This window comes from Mchenga conophoros, linkage group LG17, assembly GCF_057382185.1.
Source record: "Mchenga conophoros isolate Kocher_MC1m ecotype Shallow Benthic linkage group LG17, M_conophoros_male_GT1.1, whole genome shotgun sequence".
NCBI lineage: Eukaryota > Metazoa > Chordata > Actinopteri > Cichliformes > Cichlidae > Mchenga > Mchenga conophoros.
Genome location: NC_140542.1, coordinates 14,574,503 through 14,599,844, shown reverse-complemented (window position 1 = coordinate 14,599,844; position 25,342 = coordinate 14,574,503). Strand labels below are relative to the sequence as shown.

At 38.3% G+C, this 25,342-nt stretch overlaps 2 protein-coding genes across 4 annotated transcripts in view; one reads left to right on the top strand and one right to left on the bottom strand.

The window, feature by feature from the left end:
* adcyap1r1b (adenylate cyclase activating polypeptide 1b (pituitary) receptor type I) overlaps positions 1–2,552 on the top strand; it is a 42,285-nt gene extending 39,733 nt beyond the window's left edge. For 2 of the 3 annotated variants that reach the window (XM_085253027.1, XM_085253028.1), the window contains 2 exons: positions 533–574; positions 1,562–2,552. In XM_085253027.1, coding sequence (XP_085109153.1) covers positions 533–574; positions 1,562–1,954 — 435 coding nt within the window. In that variant the 3' untranslated portion in view covers positions 1,955–2,552. The remainder of the gene's footprint in view (positions 1–532; positions 575–1,561) is intronic. The other variant, XM_085253029.1, reaches the window with a different exon arrangement.
* Positions 2,553–7,467: 4,915 nt separating this feature from the next.
* Positions 7,468–25,342, bottom strand: part of ghrhrb (growth hormone releasing hormone receptor b) — a 73,878-nt gene continuing 56,003 nt past the window's right edge. The window contains exons 7-13 of the mRNA XM_085253026.1: positions 19,851–20,004; positions 19,658–19,718; positions 18,076–18,145; positions 12,898–12,989; positions 12,653–12,782; positions 12,509–12,550; positions 7,468–10,795 (exon numbers count right to left, since the gene is read on the bottom strand). Of these exons, the coding sequence (XP_085109152.1) occupies positions 10,589–10,795; positions 12,509–12,550; positions 12,653–12,782; positions 12,898–12,989; positions 18,076–18,145; positions 19,658–19,718; positions 19,851–20,004 (756 nt within the window). The 3' untranslated portion in view covers positions 7,468–10,588. The remainder of the gene's footprint in view (positions 10,796–12,508; positions 12,551–12,652; positions 12,783–12,897; positions 12,990–18,075; positions 18,146–19,657; positions 19,719–19,850; positions 20,005–25,342) is intronic.

The window sequence follows — 25,342 nt, the reverse complement described above, 5'->3', positions numbered from 1 at the left end:
GGAGACAATATCCTTAATATTAGCACAGAACCTCTGCCCACCCCCTATTCAAACTTTTTCTTTATGGGTGGCAGCCAGTCAGAATAAATTTGACTTAAAGAAAGTGAGAAGGAAGCTAAAACAACTTGTTTCACACAGAGGGTGAACTGAGGGGATGCTTCAAGGCCCAGTAAGATAATTAATAATAATTAATAATAAGTCTTAAGTTACAAAATTCTGATCTAGTAGTGTCAAAGAATTAAAATCTGGAGCTGGAAATGAGCAAAGTAGGTCTAAACATTTTTTTACATTTATTTTCAAATCCAAAGTCAAAATTTAGAACATAATTTTTGCTAGCAACATTTATAAACCTCCACTAGAAGGCAGCATCTTGCAGCGTGACTTATTCACCCTGCATATTCAGCCATCCATCCTGAGCTGAAACTGCCACATTAATGGTTAAAGTCAAGCAGAAGGATTCTTGACTGCATCGTGTTCACTTTAGATGAGTTAGTCTCTTTGTCTCATGCTCTGACTTTCTGTGTTTCTTCAGGGCTTTGTGGTGGCCGTCCTCTACTGCTTCCTGAATGGAGAGGTAAGTCTTTTTTATAGCAAGCTATCACCACAACACATTGGTGTTATTAAAGTACTTTATAACAGCACATAATCTCTCAATCCAAATATTTATACATGAGATCTGAGGTTTGAGTTATGAATCTCTGCATTGAACAGAAATGCACTTTATTTTTGGGGTCTCCACCAGATATTTCCTAATTAATTTCAAAACATTTTTACTATTAATATTCTTATTTTTTAAAATGAATTATGTCACCTTTCTGCAGCACACCATGGTCTGTCTAGAGTTTGATGCCAATCAAAATGCTCTTACACAAACACTTTGCAGTTCTGAAAACTACATAAATAAAGGATAAAAAAAGGAACATATAAATTTTAAAAAGTATTAAATAAAAAAGGACAGTAATAATAAAGTTTGATAAATAAATGACATGACATAATGGTAAACCAACAGCAGGTAAACACTGTGTGTTAGAGGAGAATAAATAGATGAAGTCTACAACATAATGTAGCAACACAGTGTAACAGCTAATGTGGCAGCAACACTATGACCCAGTGTAGAAAAATGTTGTACTGAACAATATTTTTTAATTGTAACTTTATCATTATTAATTAGTTCATGAAGAGACTTTTCCCTAGCTATGAATTGTGAAAGTGAGCACTGACCTCAGCAGAAAACATTGTCTCAGCGTGCCCTTATAATTTTAAAGATGTTGTGTGTCTTACATACACTTTCTTCAGTTTAACAGGTTGTAAAAAATACGAGGGGTAAAGGGAGTCTGGCACATTCGCATTTTCATCCCTTTAGTAGAAACTTTTTTTTGGAGCTCAGCACTTTCTTAGAATAGAATGCATGACTAATTTAACTGTGTGTAGATGTAAAACCATGAGACTGCATTTTCTGGTACAAGAAAATGACTGTTTACAGTCCACTCAGAAATGTAGAGCCTGAAGGCACTGAGCTTGTCTCTTTCCAGCGAGGTCCATTAATAATGACCTTGTGAAGTATATCCCTCAAGGTGCAATCGGAGATCAAGAGGAAATGGCGCAGCTGGACGGTGAACAGGTACTTTGCTGTGGACCTGAAGCACCGGCATCCTTCGTTGGCGAGCAGTGGGGTGAACGGGGGGACGCAGCTGTCCATCCTCAGCAAGAGCAGCTCGCAGATCCGCATGTCCAGCCTGCAGGCCGAGACTCCAGCCACCTGAGCAGCGCTCTCGGGGACGCCAAGTCTGATGACGACACTGCCGCCTCCGGACCTGATGCCACCAAACCTACAATCCTCCCAATGACCAGCCTCACCAACCCGTTCCTCAATCCCTACCCCAACCCGTACCCCGATGAAATCATGATGGAAACCCAACTCACCTCCAGCGACCCAGAACAGCCACTTGTCTGAGTCCACATCCAATGAAATATGACCAAACAGGTCATGACAGGTGAATTGAATGACACATTCAGGTGCAGCCTGTAGGTTCACTCTCCCGTTCTGGAACCCCACTAAAAAGGCATGTGTGCCGGCTCTCTCTGTATATATTGTATTGGTGTTCAGAATTGTCTGGTGTTGCAGTATTTGCTTTGCAACACAGAGGGACCAAATAGCTCTACAATACAGTATGTATCCCATCACACTGATCATTCCAGTCTGTCTGAGGACACTTTGGTCTTCAGGTTTCACACTTTTCTCAAGATACATTTTAGATGACTTTACACTTAATTCCTTAATTAATCTCCTAGCGCCTGTGCCATGGAAAGTGATTTAACTGAAGAAAGTAAACACTGGTGACTCTGATGTAAATATTTTACTGGGACACGCCGCTGGATTTAAATATGAAGATTAGTTTCCTATTAGCTTGTACAAACTGTTGTCCTCCGTGTCCGACGCTTATCTCAACTGGGACTTTGGATTTTTTAACAAAACGATTGTGTTACACACTGTGGAGATGTGTGAAAGATGAGGTTGAAAAAATAATAAAATAAATAAATATTAATAATAATTTGTGTCACATGGAAGTGAAGCCTGCCCCAATCTGAGCATGTAAATTAAGGATAAGTGCTGCTGCTACTCCAGTTTATTCTGGTGTGGGTCCCTAACCCTAAACACCAGGAGTAATCTTTTAAAAGAAGCTGTATATTTAATACCCTGAACATGGAGGAAAGTTTCTCTTTTTCAGCCTCTTTATCAGTGTTAATGACTGAATCAGGGACTCTAAAGCAAACCTGGCCAGTTTCATTGGCATCATACTCGCATTCAAAACAGTCCCTCTTTGTCTCCTCTGTTTCGGTGCATATAAAACACTGAAAAAGCCATCCTCTTTTTTTCTATCAATGACTGCAGCACCCGCGATGCACAAACAGTGACTGTGTGTAAGCTTAGTATTATCATTCGCAGCCTCAGCTGTGACAGATTTAAAACAATATAAAGGTAGTTGAAGACAACTTCTGTCACAGAAAATTTTCACCAATCAGTATTTACTAGATTATTATATGGACATATTTCTGTGTAATATGCCATTAAAGTTAAAAATATGTATCATGTTGATCTTCAGATGTGTCCACAGTGCTAAGGTTTGCAAATGCGACCACAAACAGGCCTTTTTTTTAATCTCTAGAAAGTCTAAGAAGAGGACACTGATGTAGTCAGCAGGTCTGTAGTTTTAACAGCCGATAGTACAGAAAATGTCAATGAAAATGAGCACACGACTGAAATGTCATGAGTTCAGTTGCTTGCATGAAACTGCATTTATTGTCCACGTGGGTTGTTTGTGAGAATTCAGTGTTTTTTGGATGTTGTTTTTTCTTTTTCTTAGGGTTATTAGTGTTTATCAGGCTGCTGTGGAGCTAATGTACTACATGTATCTCCTCCACAGCCTATTGCACGAGGAAACTGTATAAAACTATAATGGTCTAAGTGGAGATATAGACCATGAGAAACATCACAGCACTTCTTTTTCGGGCTAAAACCTTTGTATTTTTCTCCTTACAGAGGACCATTTGAAAAATCTGTTTGAATTATTTTGATTAATGAGGTTTTCTCCTCGCTTGGAACAGCTCTTTGTTACTGATGCTGTATGTGCTCATTCTGCTTAAAGACAAGTACGCTGAGATGGATGTTACTTATACCAAGATGGTAATTTTCTCATTCCAAAGACAAATGAATCGGCTCTTCAGTGAGTATTTGCACGGCCGTATCTGTTTGCGATGCTCAAGTTTGCATTGCAACTGATGTCACTGCAGATTTTTCCTTTTGGTCTGACTCAGCTATCCTCTAAAACCCCATGTTTGACTCTACTTTGTGTCTCCTAAAGTGCCTTTAAGCACAAAATAAGTATTTTGACTTCTGTTGATGAGTTCAAATAAAAGGAGATTTGTCTTTTCTTTTTGAAAAACTAAACTGCAAAGTAAAGGGTTTTACAAAGTGCTTTTACAATGCTTCACACTAATTTTAACCCCGGAGGCCTTCAAAGTCCTTAAAGCATGTTTAAGGAGACACAGAGAACATGACCAGTTAGTGTTGTCAGTAAAGCAGTGCTACAGTATAATGGCTTCTAAATATAGCGGCCATTGTACAGTGCAGCACAACATCACGTCTACACACTAATAAATGGTTAATTTAGTGGGCCGTTTTGGGGTTGTTGTTTTTTTTTCTGTTTTTTTTTTTTTTTTTTGCTTAATGGCAAAAATATGAGAAAAAGTTCTCATGAGCCAGTAAAGAAAGGGGTTAATGATTTTTCTTTTTGATTTGTTGTTGGGGGATTTGCAAAAAATAAGACAGTTTTCTTCATTACAGGAGATAAACTCTTATCTATTAAATATGAAAGACAGACACGACCTTTAAAACTCAAAAACTGATTAAATTCTTTGATTAGCATAATGCATTTTTGCTAAGTATGTCACACATTATTTATGACCGATAACAAAAGAAAACCACATCTCCTCAGTTCAGCATGTTATCATAGTTTGAGCTGTTTTCCATATCGGCTGTTTGAATTTACACCATAAATATCATTCTGGTGATTTACAGGTAAGAAGATGCCTTATATTAAACCCCAAAAGTTAAAAATAATAATAACTTGGACTTGGACTAAAATCACTTAAACAGATATTTTAAAGTAAAGATAACATTGTCCTAAACAAATGTATGTTTAGGTTAAATGCTTTGGCTCATTTGAAAGTATGACTAAAAAAAAGTAGACATCTAGGTTATATATATTCATGCGTAGTCTTGTTAATGTTAAAAGGTTACAACTACAGGCAGTGGTTCTCTTAATAAACATAGAAATTCTCTACATGATATTAAAATGTAGCCAATAAATTCACATAGATACTATTTGTAACTGTAAGAGTGTCATTTTCCCCCCTAAACTTAAGGCGTCTTTGGACCTGCAAATATTCACATTTTCTGGGAGTTCAGATGAGTCAAAAGCAAAGAGAGAAAAGAAGGGCTGACCAGAAACTGTGTTGTCCTGCTAATCTGCTATGTATGCATTTAGTCTGAGCTAAAACAATACCAGTGCAGATGCAACAGCAGCCATAGGGGGGTCATACAGGGAAAGGGCTGGTCAATCACCACCTCTGCTCTGGTTCACTTGGGGTCTTCAGTTGAGCTCATCACAAACATTTTGACAATCTCACCAGTCCAGTTTTAAACCATATATTTATGATTTCCTTTAATGTTAAAATTAAAGTTAGAGCCTTATATTGCCAGTACTATGTTGATGTCAAACAAAGATGTTGCTGTTACTATAGGAACCTGTTGTTTTTGACAATGAAGTAGTTAGTTAAAGTGTTTGAAAGGTGTGTAATCAACCTTTGTGACTAAATAAACTGCAGTGTAAATGTGCAAGACAGAAACAAGCTGCTAGTGTACCTTGCAAAAAGTTTTTGTGGTTCAAAGTAAATAGCTGTCATTCAAAAACTGCGCTGTGATTGTTTTCATATTTTTACTTTTAGTAAATGGTGATTGTGTTTGCTAAAAGTATAAAGCCTCCTGTAATGCCTCTGTACTCTAATCGGCTGATGCATGCGCTTTAAAACGTTTTGATCTCATTTGACCAGCAGACGTAATCACAGGGGAGGGTCGTGCTTCCATGCCATTAAGGGAATCTGAGCTGTGTCCTTGTTTTAAATCCCTCCGACGAGTGGGTGAAGCAATTAATAAGCTAGAACACAGATATTGGGTTTCAACTGTGAATGCTTTATCAGATTGTAGTTTAAGTCCCATCATGACCCATTAAATACTTTTCCTTTGAATGTTAATGTTCACAAACATGAGGAAAGGTACAGTGCCATAAAAACTGCTGGGTTGTTTTTTTTGTATAGCATGACAACAAAGTTGATTTCTAATGAATTTCTTTTTTGACATATGCTGTCTCTTCAATTGTTTTATTGTACTGATTGCTATGGGGCTCATCATAGATTCAGATTGCTGAATGTAAAATTAACTTCAAGATCTCTGCTATGAGTCTGCCCCTGTCTGCTCATCAGCTCCTTTTTATTTGATCTCTCTTTTTTTTTTTTTTGGGGGGGGGGGGGGGGGGGGGGGTGCACATTAGAAGGGTTTTTTTGTACATCATGTAAATATCAACAATAAATGTTTTTAACTTGTTGTTTCAATGTTGTTTGTTAATGCTGTTTTGTATTTCAAAGATGTAAATCTTTGAAATACTATTATTATTTTTTAAAAGACTGCTGTTCATATAACAACTGAGCACTCTAGGATTTAATCAGGGCAACATCCAGAGGGGTCAGAGGGTGGCACCAGCCCTCTTTTATGGAGTTTTTTATACATTACCCAACATTTCCTGTAGGATTAGTATTTAGGGCCAAAGACACCACCAAAATTATACTTAATAATATTTCAGGGAGGTCCATTGTCATCAAAAGAATAATATTTCTTTCTGCACATTTACTACATGTTTATATTTAGTAGTATGACTCTGTTTGTTACACGACATTAAGCAGCAAGCAAGTATAAGATATACTACAATAGTCCCCTGAGATGAGTATTGTGGTTAATAGGTGCTATTTAAAAAAAAAAAATGAAATGAAGTACAGTTGAAATAATTTGCTCTTCATTATCAGTTGGACGTGTAAACGAATATCAGCTGAGCCATCAGCTGATGTGAGCTGACACTCAGTCCAGCTGATCTACTGGGCCTGCGGCAGAGCTTCACTTTGTGAACTAATGCTATGCTTGATTAAAAGCCAGCCGTATGCTTATGTATCTCCTCCCTGTAGAAGCAAAGACCAAAGCAGAAACTTGCACACATGTAGTAAACTGGAACCTGCATGAGAAACATTCACATCACACTTATAAGTAAAATGGGGGGGGGGGGGCATTGTCCAATTCCTACAATGTAAATGAAAACAATCTAAACTGCAAGGTCCACACAACATACATAGCTTTTTTTCCCTCATTACAATAAAAATTAACTTCCTAATTATACAATTTTCAACAGAGCAACACATTTATCACATAGCTCAGCAAAAGCCAAAAGCATGTGGTACAGTATCACAGTCTTACTGGATTACACAGAGTTTGGATGCAAACCTACAGTCCAGCTGAACTGCTGGGAAACATCGAGCTATACCGCATGAGAAAAGGCACTATCCTGGTAAGTAGCTGATTAAGGTTATATGTCTTTCATGGACAACACTTGAAATGTATACACATGTACATATCTGTGTATGCAGTATGCAGTCTACATACATGCGTAATTCCTATTGTGTCAAAAGACAGAGTGATACCACATCAGTACTCAGTTAACATGGTAAAAGCAGCCTATCAATCAAAATTCTTTATTAGAGGAAAGAGGTTCTGGATCAGTGTTGGCATTAGCATTAGCTTAGTAATTAGTAACTAGACTTATCTGAACCTATGCTAATAAATAGGAACATGTACACAAACACTTCTTTTTCATTTTCAACATTTTGTAATATTACAGTATATAAGAATAAAAGTAAGTTACATGTATGTACAGTATGATACAAAAAATGCTGAATGTACACTGTATGTATAATTGTAGGGTCTACCTTACAATATAAAGCGCCTTGAGGCGTCGGTTGTGCTTTGGTGCTGTATAAACAAAACTGAATATAACTGAATAAACATCAACTTGGGAATTTTAAACATTTTAACTATCTTTTATTTACTATGATAAGAAGGTCATTTAATGTGGTGGTTGTACAAATCTGTAAGTCGAACTGCAAGATCATAAAATATATGTAAACTCTATTTGAAGTCTATTTACATTCACACAGAGACATTAAAACAATAATTTCACAATAAATAGATTTTACAGTGTAGTGCTCCAGATGTGCACAAGTGCACTGTGCAATGTGTAATGTGTATCGGCCTGTCTCTCTGAAACTTGATTACAATACAATACCCAACATTCAACATGCCATTAATCACTGTTCACTAGAGCTCTTAAATGCCACAGTGAACATGTATGTGGGACCTTTTAGACTTTTCTTTTACATCCCGTTTAATCACAGACATAATTTAAGTTGAAGGTACCAAAAAAACCAAAAAACAACAAAAAATCATCTGATTGAGGATCTATTTTATATTCAAAAAATTATTTTTTTTTAATAATTTTGAGACTGAGAAATTGTACCCCTACAAAATCTGCTTCCATGAATTTTTAGGGAACACATGTTTAGGTCCTCTTCTGATCTGTGGGCAAGGAACTCTTTATTTGCATTTAGTACATGAAAAACTAGCCTCAGGTCTAGAGGTGTCAAAAGTGTCTGCAACTAGAGTAGTGTCTTTTGTGAACATTTCCCCAGAGTTTTCATTTTTACAAGCAGCACCGCATGTCATGTGTAACAGCAAATATAACTGGCTATGACTAAATTGGGAACGTGAAGCTGCTGAGGGAGCAAGTGTTTTTTACTGCCAAGAAAAAAGACTCTAACATTAGCCAGAGCTCTGTAATCAGCTACTATCAGTGTTAGCTTGCTAGTCTGGTTACTAAGTTGCATCTAAATTTCAATGTGATGATTATTGTTGGATAGTTTAAATCAAAATGAAAAATCTGAACAGCTGCCTAATGTCTTCTGAGAAAGTGGCCAGTGTTTTAAGTCTTAATAAAATTTGAATTTATGTATCCTTGTACGATTGTGATGGGAACATTAGGGAACATTGGGGAACAGCAGTGTTCGGTAGTTGCATGCTGGCTTATTGTATTTAAACATAATAAATAAAATCACTTTTTAAAATAATTTCAGGCTGTACTTCAATACAGAAATCCTTTGTGTCTCTTACTTAATCTGTCATCACCAGAGACTGTATATAAGACATGTACACAGCCACCACAACAACACCCACTGGTTACTGAAGTCCTATTAAGCTTCAAGTTGAGCAATTTTACTGTTGCCATCTTGATGTTTCACTGACGACTTAGCTCAGAAATGAAATCAAGGATACCAGTGACTGACAAGCCGCTTCCAGAATAAGTCTTTTTTCTGACGCTGACAATGACAAACTTGAACAAAATTAACTTTATATTTTAATCATTGTGAGCTGAAACTACCGAGTCAGTGCATAAAGTGCCCCAAGAGGGAGCTAATTTATTTATTATTGTAAAGTCTACATTAAAATATATTAACCACCTTAGGTGATAAATAAAACTGAATTGAATTGAATTGAATTAAGCGTCATTCTCTCAAGACTTTTTGCAACCAGAGGAGTTGCCCCCTACTGGCCGTGAAAAATCCCAAATGTAAGGCACTTTTGCACTGGCATCACTTTTATACCCCAAAGCTATGTCCAGCATTTATATATAGTTTATACTATCTAGTCTAATTAACATGTGTTATTGTTTACTTCAGCAGTGATTTAAAAACTAACTATTGTATGTACAGGGCTTTGGTAAAGTCTGGAGACTGAGAAAGAAAACTCATTCATGAGCTGTGCTCACCTTAGAATTAGCAAACAGAAGAATATTTAGTAAAAAGTACATGGTCGTTTCATCCTTACCCTGTTTTCATCTTCTTTTCTGTCTCTCACTAACCTGTTTTAAAAACTACGTATGCTCTGTATATCTGTTTTATTTTATTTTATTTTATTCTGCTTTTCCTTTTTTTCATATACTAAACTGTTACAGTGTTGAATGGTCACAACGAGGTCACTGGCTGCAGAAGTAATCTACAACATAAGTGAGAGGAGATCTCCCAAATATGATCATCTGCTGTTAGGGGAGAACCAATCAGATAAAAGGAGGAAGGAGCTTGTTTCAAACAGTGGATGGACAGCACTAAAGCCCAGTATAAAACAATAAGGATTGTTTGAACTGTCATGCAAAGCTATTCTAGTATTCTCCAAATATAAAATTATGGAGCTAGAAATGCGCGTAACAGGATCAGTTTAATTCATGTTTTCTAATCAATAAATAGATTTATCAATACTGGACAACCACTAACAACTAAGCAAAAAGGAGTGATACAATTTTCAGAATTTTAGAAAGGTTTAAAATTGATTCGCCTGTAATTATACATTTAAAACTGTCTGTCTGGTGCCTGCTTGAGACAACAATGAATACATATGTATTTATTTATTTTTGCCCATTTCCTTTTAAGAGCAGGTTGGAAGAAAATAATGAGAATGAAAGCTAAATACTAAAACAGTCACCCACAAAACTGAGCAGTTCAAGACATGGTTTTGTGATAAACAAGGCAAGAAAAAAATTTGGTGGTTGTGAGTAAGATGTGGAGGAGGGGCCCCGGAGCATAAAAACAAAATCTGAAAAAAACAAAAAACAAATGACCTCTTGTTCTGCCAACATGATATCTAGTGTCATCATGGAGAAAGGTTTAATGTGAAATGATGTATAGGATGTTATGAATTAATGAGCTGAACTCAAATTAGACTTAGTGTACGGTAAGCCTACAAGTCCCACACTTCTAAAAAAAAATGTAGCATACAAATTAGGAGGTACCTTAAACGTTCAACAATCAGGCTCTGTGATTTAGTCTCTGCTAACCAGGCAGGTGTAGAAAAGGACAACTACGTGCTGTCGGCTGTTTTTCACACAGCCGAGACGTTGCTGTGTGTGACGGTATTGGTGAGGGCGTGTGTCTCAGAGCCTGGCTTATCTTTTGGGCTAGATTTGTCCAGGACAGATATCTGAGTGATTGTGCTGCTTTCAGTGAACAGGGTGCGCCGTCGTTTACTGTAGCTCAGGTAACTCTGAGTCTGCCACTTCCAAAACCTCTTCTTGAGCTCAGCCTGCACCTGAAATCAAGATGGAAAACATACATTCCAAATAACTGTTTTTAGAAGCAGGAAATACACAATGTACCTGCATGAAGCTTTCCAAGTGTTTTTTTCTCTACCATATAAAAGAGAACTAAACTAAACCAATTTTAGCCTTTCCAGTATGCACATTTTGTTAAATATGCCTCATCTAGTAAGAGATAGTAAAACAAAAAGTAATTATTTCAAAACACTACAAGTCTTTCTTGTTGCTACTCAGGTGCTTTAATCTGATTAGTGCTTTTCTAAGCACGATGATTAAATGGCATCTCTAAATAGTTCTCATTGTTCAGGTGCCTATAGATTGTGAGGTTCCTGACATCTTATTAGTTTATTCAATTCCCTTCAGTTTTATTTATACAACACAACAGTTACAGTAATTGTAATATAGTGACATTTTATGTAATACAGCAGAGAATCCCTTGAGTGGCACTTGGAAAGGAAGAAATTAAGCTTGTGCATTCAACAATCTGTAATCAGTCTTCCTCCTGCTTTCGCTGATGTAAGGCTGCTTTTCTGTTCTTTACATCCCTGCTTTTCTACACTGTCAAATTCAAATTCAAATTCAAATTTTATTTGTCACGTACACAGTCATACACAGTACGATATGCAGTGAAATGCTTAGACAACTGCTCGTGACCTAAAGAAAGAAAAAAAGGAAAAGGCTATGAATAAGATAGGAAATAAATATGAAAAATTTAAAAGGGTAAATTTAACTAACTCAAACTCAGTACTGTTATCATTACTCTACTCCAATCATCTTCTTGCCTGCCTTCTTTGGACCAATCAGCCTCCATGTTGCATAGTTTAAAGGATCAACCTTCATTTTCACCACCACCAGCGTCTAGATTCCCAGGGGTCCTGTCCTAAATCCTGTCACTGCCATGATGGGCCACCGGAGTCTGTTGGCCAAATACATTCATCTCTTTATCTCAATAGGATTGGAAGAATTGAACATTATCATGTTCAATTCTTCCAAGTGATCCAAGTGATCTTTGTTTATTGAACTCTGGCAGAACTAGGTTTGGGGGGTGGTAGTTATTGACTGCGACAGGCTGTCGGGGGGAAGGGCAAAAAGAAGCAAAAAATGGAGCACATAGAGAGATTGTGCTGGTAATTCCACTAAAAGCTAGATTCCTTCAGGATTGACTTGATATTGATTCCACCAACCCTACTTCAGAATACTGAATCTTTAATAAACTTTCTACGACCGTGGCACAGGGGGTTGGGAATCGCATCTGTAACCGGAAGGTCGCCGGTTCGATCCCTGGGCTCTCTGTCCTGGTCGTTGTGTCCTTGGGCAAGACACTTTACCCTACTTGCCTACTGGTGTTGGCCAGAGGGGCCGATGGCACGATATGGCAGCCTCGCTTCTGTCAGTCTGCCCCAGGGCAGCTGTGGCTACAACTGTAGCTGCCTCCACCAGTGTATGAATGTGAGAGTGAATGAATAGTGATATTTTGGGTGCCTAGAAAAGCGCTATATAAATCCAATCCATTATTATTATTATTACATTTAATTAAGGTTGCCGTACTGCAGCACTGTTTTGTGTATTTTATCTTTGATTTGCATCATCTGTGCAGTTTTATGAACCTTTTAAATGAAAGAAAAATCTACAGTCAGACTATATATGACTATGAAATAGTCGAGGCATTACATCTCCTAATGTTGTTTAGTATTTACTTTACTTACCTCACCATTCAAGAAACAGTAGAGCAGTGCCACCACAAAGCCCTTGAGAGTAGAGAAATAGTATTCAAAAGTATTACTTATGCTTTCATGACACATATTTATTCTTTTTTACCTTTATATGTTGATGTGTATTTTCGGTTCTACCTGGAAGGAACCCACACCGAGCTCTATGAAGATGCGTGCCTCTGTCCCTGTGTTTTCTGGCAGGAAGGCAAACACCATGTAATGCATCCCGAACAGTGGGATGAGCAGCAGCGTGGACTTCGCCAGCCTCCTGCACACACACATGCAAAACACAGACACATTCTACACATGCAGATTCACAATCCCTTGTGACTTTATATTTGTTGTTTATGCATTCACACGCAGCAGCATTTATTCTGTCTCACTTGAAGTGACTGGTATCATTGCCACCAACACCAGGAGACCTAAGCTTCTGGACCAGAATACGGATTACGTTGATGAAGATCATGAAGTTCACCTACATGAAACAAGTGGGAAGCACCAAATTAGTAATCTGTCAGAATATTGTTAACATTTAACTAGAGATGGAACATTTGGCTCTTAGGCTGAAGCTTGTTTCACTCTGTTGAAGCAGACTGGTCCAAAACACTGTGTTGAGGCTTGAATCAAACCTCTGTGACCATATGACAGATAATGCTTGAGGCTTCATACGTCACAGTGGAACACTGGAAGTGAGGTGATGGGTTCAACTCTTTAACATTGTTTCATTTGTTTTAGGGAAATGCAAAATGTTTGGTGTACCTTCCCTGCTTTGTAGTGTTGCAACAGATCTTTTGTGTCATTAAAAGTTGCCAAAAACCTTCAATCATACCTCCAAAACACTGATGTTGAAATACTTATCATCTTACTTCACAGTACAAACCTGTCATAACAATTTAACCCTTGTATGGTGTTTGGGTCTGTGAGACCCGTGTTCAGTTTTTTCAAAAGAAAAATTAAACAATTAATTATTTTTTCACGTGTAAATGTGTTGTGTCTTTCCACTCACTCCACTTGATTATAACTGATTTATTTATAACATTTTATATAAAAGAAAAACGAGAAGCACATTAATTCATAAATGTGATCTAACAAAGGTAAAGGGAAAAAATTAACCATGTTTGCTGTTCATATGTCTTGTAATTGGGATGAAGTAAACATCTGTTGAGTAATTTAACATAAAATTGTTTGATAGTGTTAATTTGGAAAGCCAAAACTCTAGCGGGTCCACCAGACCCATGAACACTGGCTGAGTAACAAAAATACGAACACCACACAAGGGTTAAATGATGTTTTAAGTAGCCTGATAACAGGACGACACATTAAACACTAGATTTGCCAGGTGGGATCATCCTGACTATTTCCATCTAATTTCTTTTTGAATTTTAAAAAAGATCAATTATTGATTGATTATTGGTTTTAACAACTCATACTTACTTTGTTATGTCTAAAAACTTTGATATGTTTATTATGCCTGTAGCCAGCAGAAGTTATCAAGGGGTTAGCCTGTAAAAAAAATACCTGTTTTACCAGCATCTTCATAACTCTGCCTTTTACCTATTGTGCGAGCTACATTATAATCAATCTAGTCCCTTTAAGCCACTTCACAGTGGCATAATTATTGTAATTTCTGCTGCCTTTGAGGACAGATTTCTTTTGAAAAAGACATTTTTAATTCCATTAAGCATTTACTGGATTACATCTTGAGGGACTAGCTCGAATAACACCTTTGAGCGCAAATTCGATCACATCTTGGGGAAGTGCACTGCGGTCGTGAGTTCTCAGAACCTGCTCTTTGAGCAAAAAGAATGACAACATCACGGAACGTAAGTTTGGATAACATCATAGAAAGCTCAAGGCTCTCCAACAGGAGATTGAGAGACCAGTGTTGGACTGTTAGAACAGCTTTGAAATTCATATGAGTTGTTCGCACTAAAGTAAAAAGCACCATCACTTCATGTGGATACCCTCTCTGCGCCAGCTGCAGTTGCAAGGCTGGAGCCGAACAAAAAACACCCTGATAACGACTGTGTTTAGACTGTTCCTTCCCATTCCATGCAAGGCCACCTGGGTTGGCTGGAAGACTGTTTACTTAGCCTGGCAGGGCGAAGGACACTGTCTCAGCTGAACTCTGGACACACACACACATACATATACACTGATATGCACACACTCATCCCCCCTCCCTTTCCAAACGCCTTCGACGCTTATTCCCTTCCGATGCTGATGGTGGATCATGGAGACCAGCGCAAAGGGTGCAGGCCCGGATGTACTGTCTAAGTCGGCTGTCTCTCACCTTTTACCCACCCCTGTTGCTTGTCATGTGTTTCTTTGGCGTATTTAGAGTTTTTTTCATGTGCTATGTGCAGAGGTGTTTTTTTCTGTTCTCAAACTGATCTCCCTATTGGAGCTCAGTCTGAGGGGAGTTATTTTTTTTCTGCTTATCTTTCCTCATGTGGTGCATTTTCCATTGTTATACCTCTCTGACCTGTCTTCCCCATGTGATGTTTGTGTAATGTATGTATGGTCAGAAGGGTAAGTCGGCGCTGGCAAAGGTTGGCAGCCTTAACCCAATTTCCTTCGGGGTCAACCTTCAGGATCAATAAAGTTTTATTGAATTGAATTGAATTGAATTATACCTGGATAAACAAAGAATATTAAAAAACTGACTTTGCCTAAATTGATTGCAGCTTCTACCCTGTGAGAGGAATGCTCTTTCACCTCAAAATGACTCAATATCATTCATGAGAGGATGTTTGACGGGTTTGATAAGTAATAAATAAGTAATTTACAACAGTTAAATGCAGGAAATCATGTTTTTGTACTACCCATTCAGGCCTGCAGTAGCCTAATTATTAATCTTTTATCTAATTACAACCTCTTATATATATATATATTTAAAAAAAAATCTTGTGAGTCTTTATGTCAAAATGTCTCTGAACAGTAAGTTTTGCTAGTCAACCCAGCATCCTGGAAAAGTGGTGTTGCATTAATTCCTACGGGTTAAAATGACTCCATCGTGGTTCCAGTGTTAAACATTTTATTAGCAACTTGACATTTCAAAATGTTGTAGCACTTTCATGTGTGGTCAATAATTCTTAGGAGGAAGATGCTGCTGAACGACACAGGAAATCATTCCTGGCCGTCTCCCTGCAGAACTCCTCCATCGAATACACTGTAAACACAGCAATAGTTACACCCTTTTTGCATATGCTCTTTTCTACTCTGTAATATTCTTGTCAATATTCTTGATATCTATTTATAACCACCCCTGTTAATCCTTGATATTTATAATTGAGTGATTTTTATATATTGGTGCTATTTCTTAAATTTGCAAAATCTGTAACATATTGTATTGTTTAAATAGATTAGTCTGTTACTGTTACTGTCTTGGAGCAACTGTAACCCACACAATTTCCCTATGGATTAATAAAGTATTCTGATTCTTAAGATTTAATTTATCTCTTTTGTTTTGGAACTGGAATCACTGAATTGTGTGAATCATTTGGAAATTTGTGGCTGTTATAATTGCACATGAGCACTAGATGTAGACAGATACTAGTAGTATCTGCCTTTGAGACTTTGAAGCTTTGCCTGTTTTTTCAGTACAATCAGGAAGAAGCCTCAAAGTTTCACAGCGCTTCATCCACCCGTCTCTACATGGATGTATTATTCCTTAGTATTTTCTGTTTTAAGTGTTTAGTTCAAGTTATTCTGTTTTACACTCATATAAATGCCCCTAGATTTAGTTCATTCATGTGTCAGGATTTCCTCATTTAGCTATCATTCTCTCTTCCTGTTTTATTTTGGTAGCTGTACTTGTCTGTAGTGGTTTGCATTTACTGTTACATTCCCTGCTGTCTGGTTGTCTTGATTGTCTGCACCTGTTTTTCCCAGCTGTATCCCCTTTCCCTGATTGTCCTTCTGTGTATACATAGCGCTGTCTTCTTATTGGTCCTTTCTGTCAGTGTCTGTTATTCTCTCCTGCATATTTCTTGCCAGTTCTGGATTTTGTTTATTCTCCCAGTGAATTTGTTGCTTCTCAGCTAAAGTAAAGGCTTGTTTGCCTGTCTTCATATGTCTGCATTTTAGTCAAAAACGTTGAAATTTATGACAAAACATTGGCACTAAACATGGACCCAGAAGATCTCTGGGGAGATATGAGGATCTTTAGGATTTCCTCCCCAGTTTAAAAATCTATGGACAAGCCTCTCTCAGTGGGTTTGTCAGCTAGTAGGAATAATTTCCAGCTGTCCTAAAATGCTGCAGTCTCGAACAGTTTCAAGCATGTGTATCTCCATGACCCAGATGGAAAGACAATTGTAGTCAATTAATCCCATCCGGCCTTATTTACCAGAGTTCAATTCAGTCTCATCCCTTACATACCCTCAACTGCTGCTCCAGACAGCCAGCCCCACTGCAGACACCAAGCTGCCACTCACCAGTCTCAGCTCCAGCTGTTTCCCATTCACACAAGAGCAACCAAATAATGAAACATTTCTGCTGAATATCCCAGATGCACCACCTTTGGACACTGTAGAGCAGGGGTCCCCAATCCCAGTCCACGAGGACCGGTGTCCCTGCAGGTTTTAGATCTAACCCTGGGTCAACACACCTGAATCACATGATTAGTTCATTACCAGGCCTCTGGAGAACTTCAAGACATGTTGAGGAGGTCATTTAGCCATTTAAATCAGCTGTGATGGATCAAGGACACACCTAAAACCTGCAGGGATACCGGCCCTCGTGGACTGGAATTGGGGACCCCTGCTGTAGAGTCTTTCATTGACAACTGTTTGGTTTCTGGATCAAGATTTACTGTTTATCACCAATTATGATGGCCAAAATCCATTTTTGTGAGGAAGTTGACACTTACTGAGTTTAAGGTCATTGGTAAAATTGCAAAATACATGTATGAGTGGTTTGAATTTGACTTTCATGGAGCGATCTAAAAATAGCAATGCTGGAAACGGTAAAAGAGAGACCAAAAAAGCCACTGCACGAGCAGATGCCCTTAAAGAAGTCGAAAAATAATCAAGTAAGATTTTAGTGACTGCGCATGTGCAAGGAGAGGTTTGGAATCTAGACGTGATTCCCTTCAGTGGCAAGTCAAGGGCAAATTATATGAGTAAGAATTGAGAATTTGTACCCCCACTGTAAACACACATATACACACACCAACATATGATGCAATAAACTGAAACAAGTACCACAGTGTAAAGGCACTTTATAACACTGCAGAGAGAAAAAGTTATAATATGAACATATAATATAATAAATTCTAGAGTCAGGAGGGATATGAGAGCTGTAATAATAGTCTTAATGAAACAAACATAATACAATAGCAGGAAAACCAGAGAGATTCTGATTTAGTCATTTCTGTTGACCTTCTGTGCATTGACCAGGTAGAATATGACTCAACTCTCCCTGACTTGTTATTGTCGCTCCTAGTGTGAAGACAAGATAAGTGTCTGCAATAGCAGCCACAGAGTCAAAATGCAGGACTGTGCCAAGATTGAGGACTCTGATAATCCAGCAATGGCTCCCACGTTTACTGTACTCACCAGTAGTGATGCCGTTATTGGAGCTTTTATGATCCACCAGATAAAGGCCACATCTGTGTCATCCCAGCACCTGAGACACACAACAGGCAGAAATGTGTGTTACCACTGGCTTACAAGGCTGTTTATAGTATCTTTGAACAATCAACAATATATATTAAGCTTAAAACCAATAGTAATAAGCTAATACATTTTTAGTACTGTGCAAATATCTTGAGCCACTCCACATTTCTTCATAGTTTGCTTCCAAGGAACCAGATTTTCTTATAATAATGTCATTTGTGAAGGTGGTATTGACTGCAGTCCTGGCCATCTTCAAAATATTTTTTTTTGTTTGTTAAGCCACTTCCTACTAACATGAATCATACAGGTATAAAAATACACATAATTTATGGGAAGAACTAGTGTTGTGTTTACATATAACAGACAACTTTGCAAAAATCAATGTTATATTACAAATGGAGAGACAGACACCCTATTTGCTTTTTTACACTATCCACAGTGTGTCTTTTGTCCCGTTTTAACCTCCTCAACCCAACCTATTGCTGCAGATGGCTCTCCCTCCCTGAGCCTGGTTTTAGCAGAGATTCAATAATGTTAGGAGGGAGTTTTTCCTTCCTACTGTCACAAAGTGTTTGCTTGTGTCATCTGATTGTTGGGTTTTCTCTGTATCGTTGTAGGGTTTTTACCTTGCAATATAAAGTACATTTAGTCAACTGGTGTTGTGACTTGGTGCTATATAAATAAAACTGAATTGAATTAAACCTTAGATAAGCTTCCCCTTTAGATAATTTGTTACTAGCCTGACACAGGATGTGAGAAAAGCATCAGCCCCTTCAGTTGAGCCATCTGCTGTTAACTGAAGATTCACCAGAAATGGTCTCAGTTGAATGTTGGTAGCCATTCTTAAGGAACAGAACCAGGAGAAAAGACAGGTATGCACAATGGCACAAGGACTGCACTGAAACTGTCAATATTAGTGTAGTGATGAATCATCATATTTCCATAAAGAGGAGGTCAGGGGAGTATCTACAGTCATTTGTAAAACATGGTGGACGCTCTAATTTAGGTGACAGAGAATGCAAAAGCAGTCAATTTCCGAAGAAGAACTTTGGAGTGTTCTCAAAGAAGCCCGGAAAACTAATCCTGAAGTCAAAAAAAATTACAAGAACACTTGCCAAAGAGGTTTCAATGCTAAAGAACAAAGTCATAGCAAATATTCACTTTCAAGTTCATTAGAATTGTACAAACTTGTTAATTTTTCCTTGTATACTGTGTTTTCACTTGTATTCAAACATGTTCCAATAACTTTCTCCAACTATTTCCTGCTTTCATTGCAAAAAATAAAGAAATGAGTCATCCTCGAGAGTTTTGTACAGCACTGTGGGTGTGAATTACTGTACAAATGAATATATTATCAAAAAGCCTTTTTTTGCCACAAAGACTAGATCACAAAATATGTTATTTTTGTTAACATTTTATGTTTAGTCTAAAGTTATTTGAGTGAGTATGTGTTACTATCATTTTTGTTATTTAAATTTTCTCTAATTTGATATTGTCTTGATTTCCTGCAGCCGTTGCTCACCCCCTGTTGTCGTAGAAGTTTCGAGTTAGAATCCAAGCTGTTATGATTACTGTCGGGAGACCTGGGAGGCACAAACAGAGTGACCTGATCATTAGGAAAAGAACTAAAGTGGAGCAAGAGGAAAAACAGGAAATCAAATGAAAGGAAACAGGGACATATGATAGACAGGGATGATGACAAGTGAGGTACCCACCCCAGCCAATAAGTATGTACCACCAGAAGTATTTCTTCTGGAAGACAAATGTGAGAGTGAGCAGTGTCTGCAGGTACATGCCCTCCACCAGGAGCCAGAAGTAGTTAGCCAGGATACTGAACTGGAAGAAGGCCACGGCTGATTTACAGGATGTCTGTGGGACAAAAAAACAAAAAGATTCGTGAACATCAGATTCATCTGAAGGGCTCATTTATCTACAGGGACAGCAACAATAAAAAACATCAATTTATGAGCCACAGTGATGTTCAGAATTATAAAAAACATAAGACTTTAGTGTTACAGGGAAACATCCATTTCCCTTCACATGTGCTTGAAGTCATGGGTTTTGCATTGTATTTATTTATACTCATTATAATTAATGATCAGTCTCATCCTCCTCTTACTAACACTATAATATTTCTGGAATGGTTCAAATATAGTTTATTATAATGGTAGTCAAACAAGACGGTCATATTTCACCTTAAACCTGCACCTCTTTAATAAACAGTAGGTGGCGGTTGCAAAAAGAAGTCAAGATGTATAGAAGATAATGGCCTTTAGCTTCTTCAGTAAACACTTTCCTGGTGGCTTTATGGTGTCAGTCACTAATTTCTGAGTCCTACTAAGTATAACATGTGCCATTAAAAGAGTGAGAGGACTCAAGTAGTAGACCGGTTTAACTTCCTTATTAACAAGCAGATGAATGAGCAACAGGGATTAGACCTCCTGATTGAGGAAGGGGAGCAATGCCAGAGTATTGTATAAATCTGCAGGTTGTTTACAAAGAAGAGGAGATAGCAATGGAGCTGCATTCCAGAGCTACCACTTGAATCAAAAAGAAGGATAAATCATCAACTGTCATTAATATATAAACAACAGGACTTTAGCAACAAGTGAGTGACATCATAGCGGGGACCCCCATATGTAGCTGGGATTTCAGTTTCATTAACTAATCACAAAAGACTATTCACCTGAATCTGAATCCACCTGCAGCATCTACATTATGTATTGTCATGTTGCTCATTTTAAGATGGTATATCTGATTGAATTTGAATGGTCACTAAAACACACTGCATGCATAAAATCTTTTGTCAAATCTAAAAGAACCGACTTAAAAAGCATGCTGACTTTGACCTCGAAGTTCTACTTCTACCATCATTTTTGGTGTTGACGAATTCTCCCACAGATTTTAATTCATTCATCGTGTCACTCTCTTGTAAATGCTCTTTTGCTATTCCAAAATGGAAACGGGCTTTTAATGGCTAATTGAAGTTTATAAATTATATTACCAATAAATTGCCTTTGTCTTAAGGGACTTATTAAATTAACTTTATTTTATACTTGAGTCTTAAGATGAGGACTTTGGGATATTTATTTTGCTTGTAAATAATATTCAAGCCTGTTACTGTTTAACTAAACGTTATTGGATTTAGATTCCCTTAACTCCAGCAAAACTGGTACACTGTCTATATCTCAGAATAATTTTGATATTCTTGTCTTTTTCTGTTGCTGTGCGCTAAATGTCAGAAACAGCTGGCAGCCAAAATGGTGTTTGGGGAGCATGGCATCTGGGATGAAACACTCAATGCATCACAGAGTTGTTGGCTTTTGAGTGTTGCAGAAATCACACTCCATAAAGCCTATGTGCTTATGTAATCCTTAAAATTTGTTAAATAATCTGGTTATGAAGCTTTGTGAATTATTTCTTTCTTTTCACTTCCACTGATTGGTGAAAGCCACAGAGGGTTCTTAAAACGATGTCCCTGAAATAAGCGTTCTCGTTGGGTATAGTGAGCCTTGACCTTCTGGTCAGTTGACAGCTGGTGGAGCAAGTTAGCTGTTAGACCAGCAGGAAGGGACTTATCTGAAAACACTGGAGCACTTTTACACCATGTCTTGATAAATCGAACAGATATTTGAAGTTTACACATCTACCTTCTTGCCTATAAACATCTTAAAAGATTAATTTGTGCAACAGAAACAGTAATACAGTGGGGCAAAAAAGTATTTAGTCAGCCACCGATTGTGCAAGTTCCCCCACTTAAAATGATGACAGAGGTCAGTAATTTGCACCAGAGGTACACTTCAACCGTGAGAGACAGAATGTGAAAAAAAAATCCATGAATTCACATGGTAGGATTTGTAAAGAATTTATTCGTAAATCAGGGTGGAAAATAAGTATTTGGTCAATAACAAAAATACAACTCAATACTTTGTAACATAACCTTTGTTGGCAATAACAGAGGTCAAACGTTTACTATAGATCTTTACCAGGTTTGCACACACAGTAGCTGGTATTTTGGCCCATTCCTCCATGCAGATCTTCTCGAGAGCAGTGATGTTTTGGGGCTGTCGCCGAGCAACACGGACTTTCAACTCCCGCCACAGATTTTCTATGGGGTTGAGGTCTGGAGACTGGCTAGGCCACTCCAGGACTTTCAAATGCTTCTTACGGAGCCACTCCTTTGTTGCCCGGGCGGTGTGTTTTGGATCATTGTCATGTTGGAAGACCCAGCCTCGTTTCATCTTCAAAGTTCTCACTGATGGAAGGAGGTTTTGGCTCAAAATCTCACGATACATGGCCCCATTCATTCTGTCCTTAACACGGATCAGTCGTCCTGTCCCCTTGGCAGAAAAACAGCCCCATAGCATGATGTTTCCACCCCCATGCTTCACAGTAGGTATGGTGTTCTTGGGATGCAACTCAGTATTCTTCTTCCTCCAAACACAACGAGTTGAGTTTATACCAAAAAGTTCTACTTTGGTTTCATCTGACCACATGACATTCTCCCAATCCTCTGCTGTATCATCCATGTGCTCTCTGGCAAACTTCAGACGGGCCTGGACATGCACTGGCTTCAGCAGCGGAACACGTCTGGCACTGCGGGATTTGATTCCCTGCCGTTGTAGTGTGTTACTGATGGTGACCTTTGTTACTTTGGTCCCAGCTCTCTGCAGGTCATTCACCAGGTCCCCCCGTGTGGTTCTGGGATCTTTGCTCACCGTTCTCATGATCATTTTGACCCCACGGGATGAGATCTTGCGTGGAGCCCCAGATCGAGGCAGATTATCAGTGGTCTTGTATGTCTTCCATTTTCTGATGATTGCTCCCACAGTTGATTTTTTCACACCAAGCTGCTTGCCTATTGTAGATTCACTCTTCCCAGTCTGGTGCAGGTCTACAATACTTTTCCTGGTGTCCTTCGAAAGCTCTTTGGTCTTGGCCATGGCGGAGTTTGGAGTCTGACTATTTGAGGCTGTGGACAGGTGTCTTTTATACAGATGATGAGTTCAAACAGGTGCCATTCATACAGGTAACGAGTGGGGGACAGAAAAGCTTCTTACAGAAGACGTTACAGGTCTGTGAGAGCCAGAGATTTTCCTTGTTTGAGGTGACCAAATACTTATTTTCCACCCTAATTTATGAATAAATTCTTTACAAATCCTACCATGTGAATTCATGGATTTTTTTTTCACATTCTGTCTCTCACAGTTGAAGTGTACCTCTGGTGCAAATTACTGACCTCTGTCATCATTTTAAGTGGGGGAACTTGCACAATCAGTGGCTGACTAAATACTTTTTTGCCCCACTGTATTTCAAACATTACTTGTAGTTTTCGCTACTCTGTCATTGTCACCTTTCGGGTGTTGGACAAAATTTTGGGATACTTGGGTGAGCCCACTTCCTACTTCACACTATGAAAGCTAAAAAGCATGTTATATGCATATAGCATATTAAATTAGACTTGTTAGCAATCTGTTGCCTAATTCCCTGTACGTTTTTGAAGAGTAACCCTCAGTTAGATAGTTCCCACCAGAAGGGATGCCAACTATTCAAGGTGTTTTAGCTCTAGTTTTGTCCCCCTCTGATCCACTCTTGCAATAAGGAAGAACTAATGAGCATAATATCACTCCTCAGTTTTTAGAGTGCTTGGTCCCTTTTGTACTTCTGCAGCATGAATTAAACTCAATAAAAAATATAGCTTGGAACATTTTTTTCTATCCACCCAAGATGCAGATAATTAAATGATACTTAATTGTCAGTGTGGTACTTCAATTCAATTCAATTCAATTTTATATATATAGCACCAAATTACAACAACAGTCACCTCAAGGTGCTTTATATTATAAGGTATACCCTGCAGCAATACATAGAGAGAAACCCAACAATCATATGCAGAGCAAAGATCCCAGAACCACACGGGGGGACCTGGTGAATGACCTGCAGAGAGCTGGGACCAAAGTAACAAAGGTCACCATCAGTAACACACTACAACGGCAGGGAATCAAATCCCGCAGTGCCAGACGTGTTCCGCTGCTGAAGCCAGTGCATGTCCAGGCCCGTCTGAAGTTTGCCAGAGAGCACATGGATGATACAGCAGAGGATTGGGAGAATGTCATGTGGTCAGATGAAACCAAAGTAGAACTTTTTGGTATAAACTCAACTCGTTGTGTTTGGAGGAAGAAGAATACTGAGTTGCATCCCAAGAACACCATACCTACTGTGAAGCATGGGGGTGGAAACATCATGCTATGGGGCTGTTTTTCTGCCAAGGGGACAGGACGACTGATCCGTGTTAAGGACAGAATGAATGGGGCCATGTATCGTGAGATTTTGAGCCAAAACCTCCTTCCATCAGTGAGAACTTTGAAGATGAAACGAGGCTGGGTCTTCCAACATGACAATGATCCAAAACACACCGCCCGGGCAACAAAGGAGTGGCTCCGTAAGAAGCATTTGAAAGTCCTGGAGTGGCCTAGCCAGTCTCCAGACCTCAACCCCATAGAAAATCTGTGGCGGGAGTTGAAAGTCCGTGTTGCTCGGCGACAGCCCCAAAACATCACTGCTCTCGAGAAGATCTGCATGGAGGAATGGGCCAAAATACCAGCTACTGTGTGTGCAAACCTGGTAAAGATCTATAGTAAACGTTTGACCTCTGTTATTGCCAACAAAGGTTATGTTACAAAGTATTGAGTTGTATTTTTGTTATTGACCAAATACTTATTTTCCACCCTGATTTACGAATAAATTCTTTACAAATCCTACCATGTGGATTCATGGATTTTTTTTTTCACATTCTGTCTCTCACGGTTGAAGTGTACCTCTGGTGCAAATTACTGACCTCTGTCATCATTTTAAGTGGGGGAACTTGCACAATCGGTGGCTGACTAAATACTTTTTTGCCCCACTGTATGTTTCAGCTAGTTTATAATTAAAAAAATGTAAACATTTTTTTTTAGTTTTTAAGTTTCTGTATTAGTTTTACTATTTAAAATATTTAAAATAAGTATTTTAAATGGTCAATCTTACAATGTTCTGTATTGATGCTTCAATACAAATGAGACCTTTTGAAAACAGCTGACACACTGACACATAGACACATCCACATATCCCCCCATCTATCTCTGTCGTGGGGGAACTGGAGTCTATGAGCTATATGTTTAATGAGAATGGAATATCTATATCATTAACAACATGCATCAATGCCTCC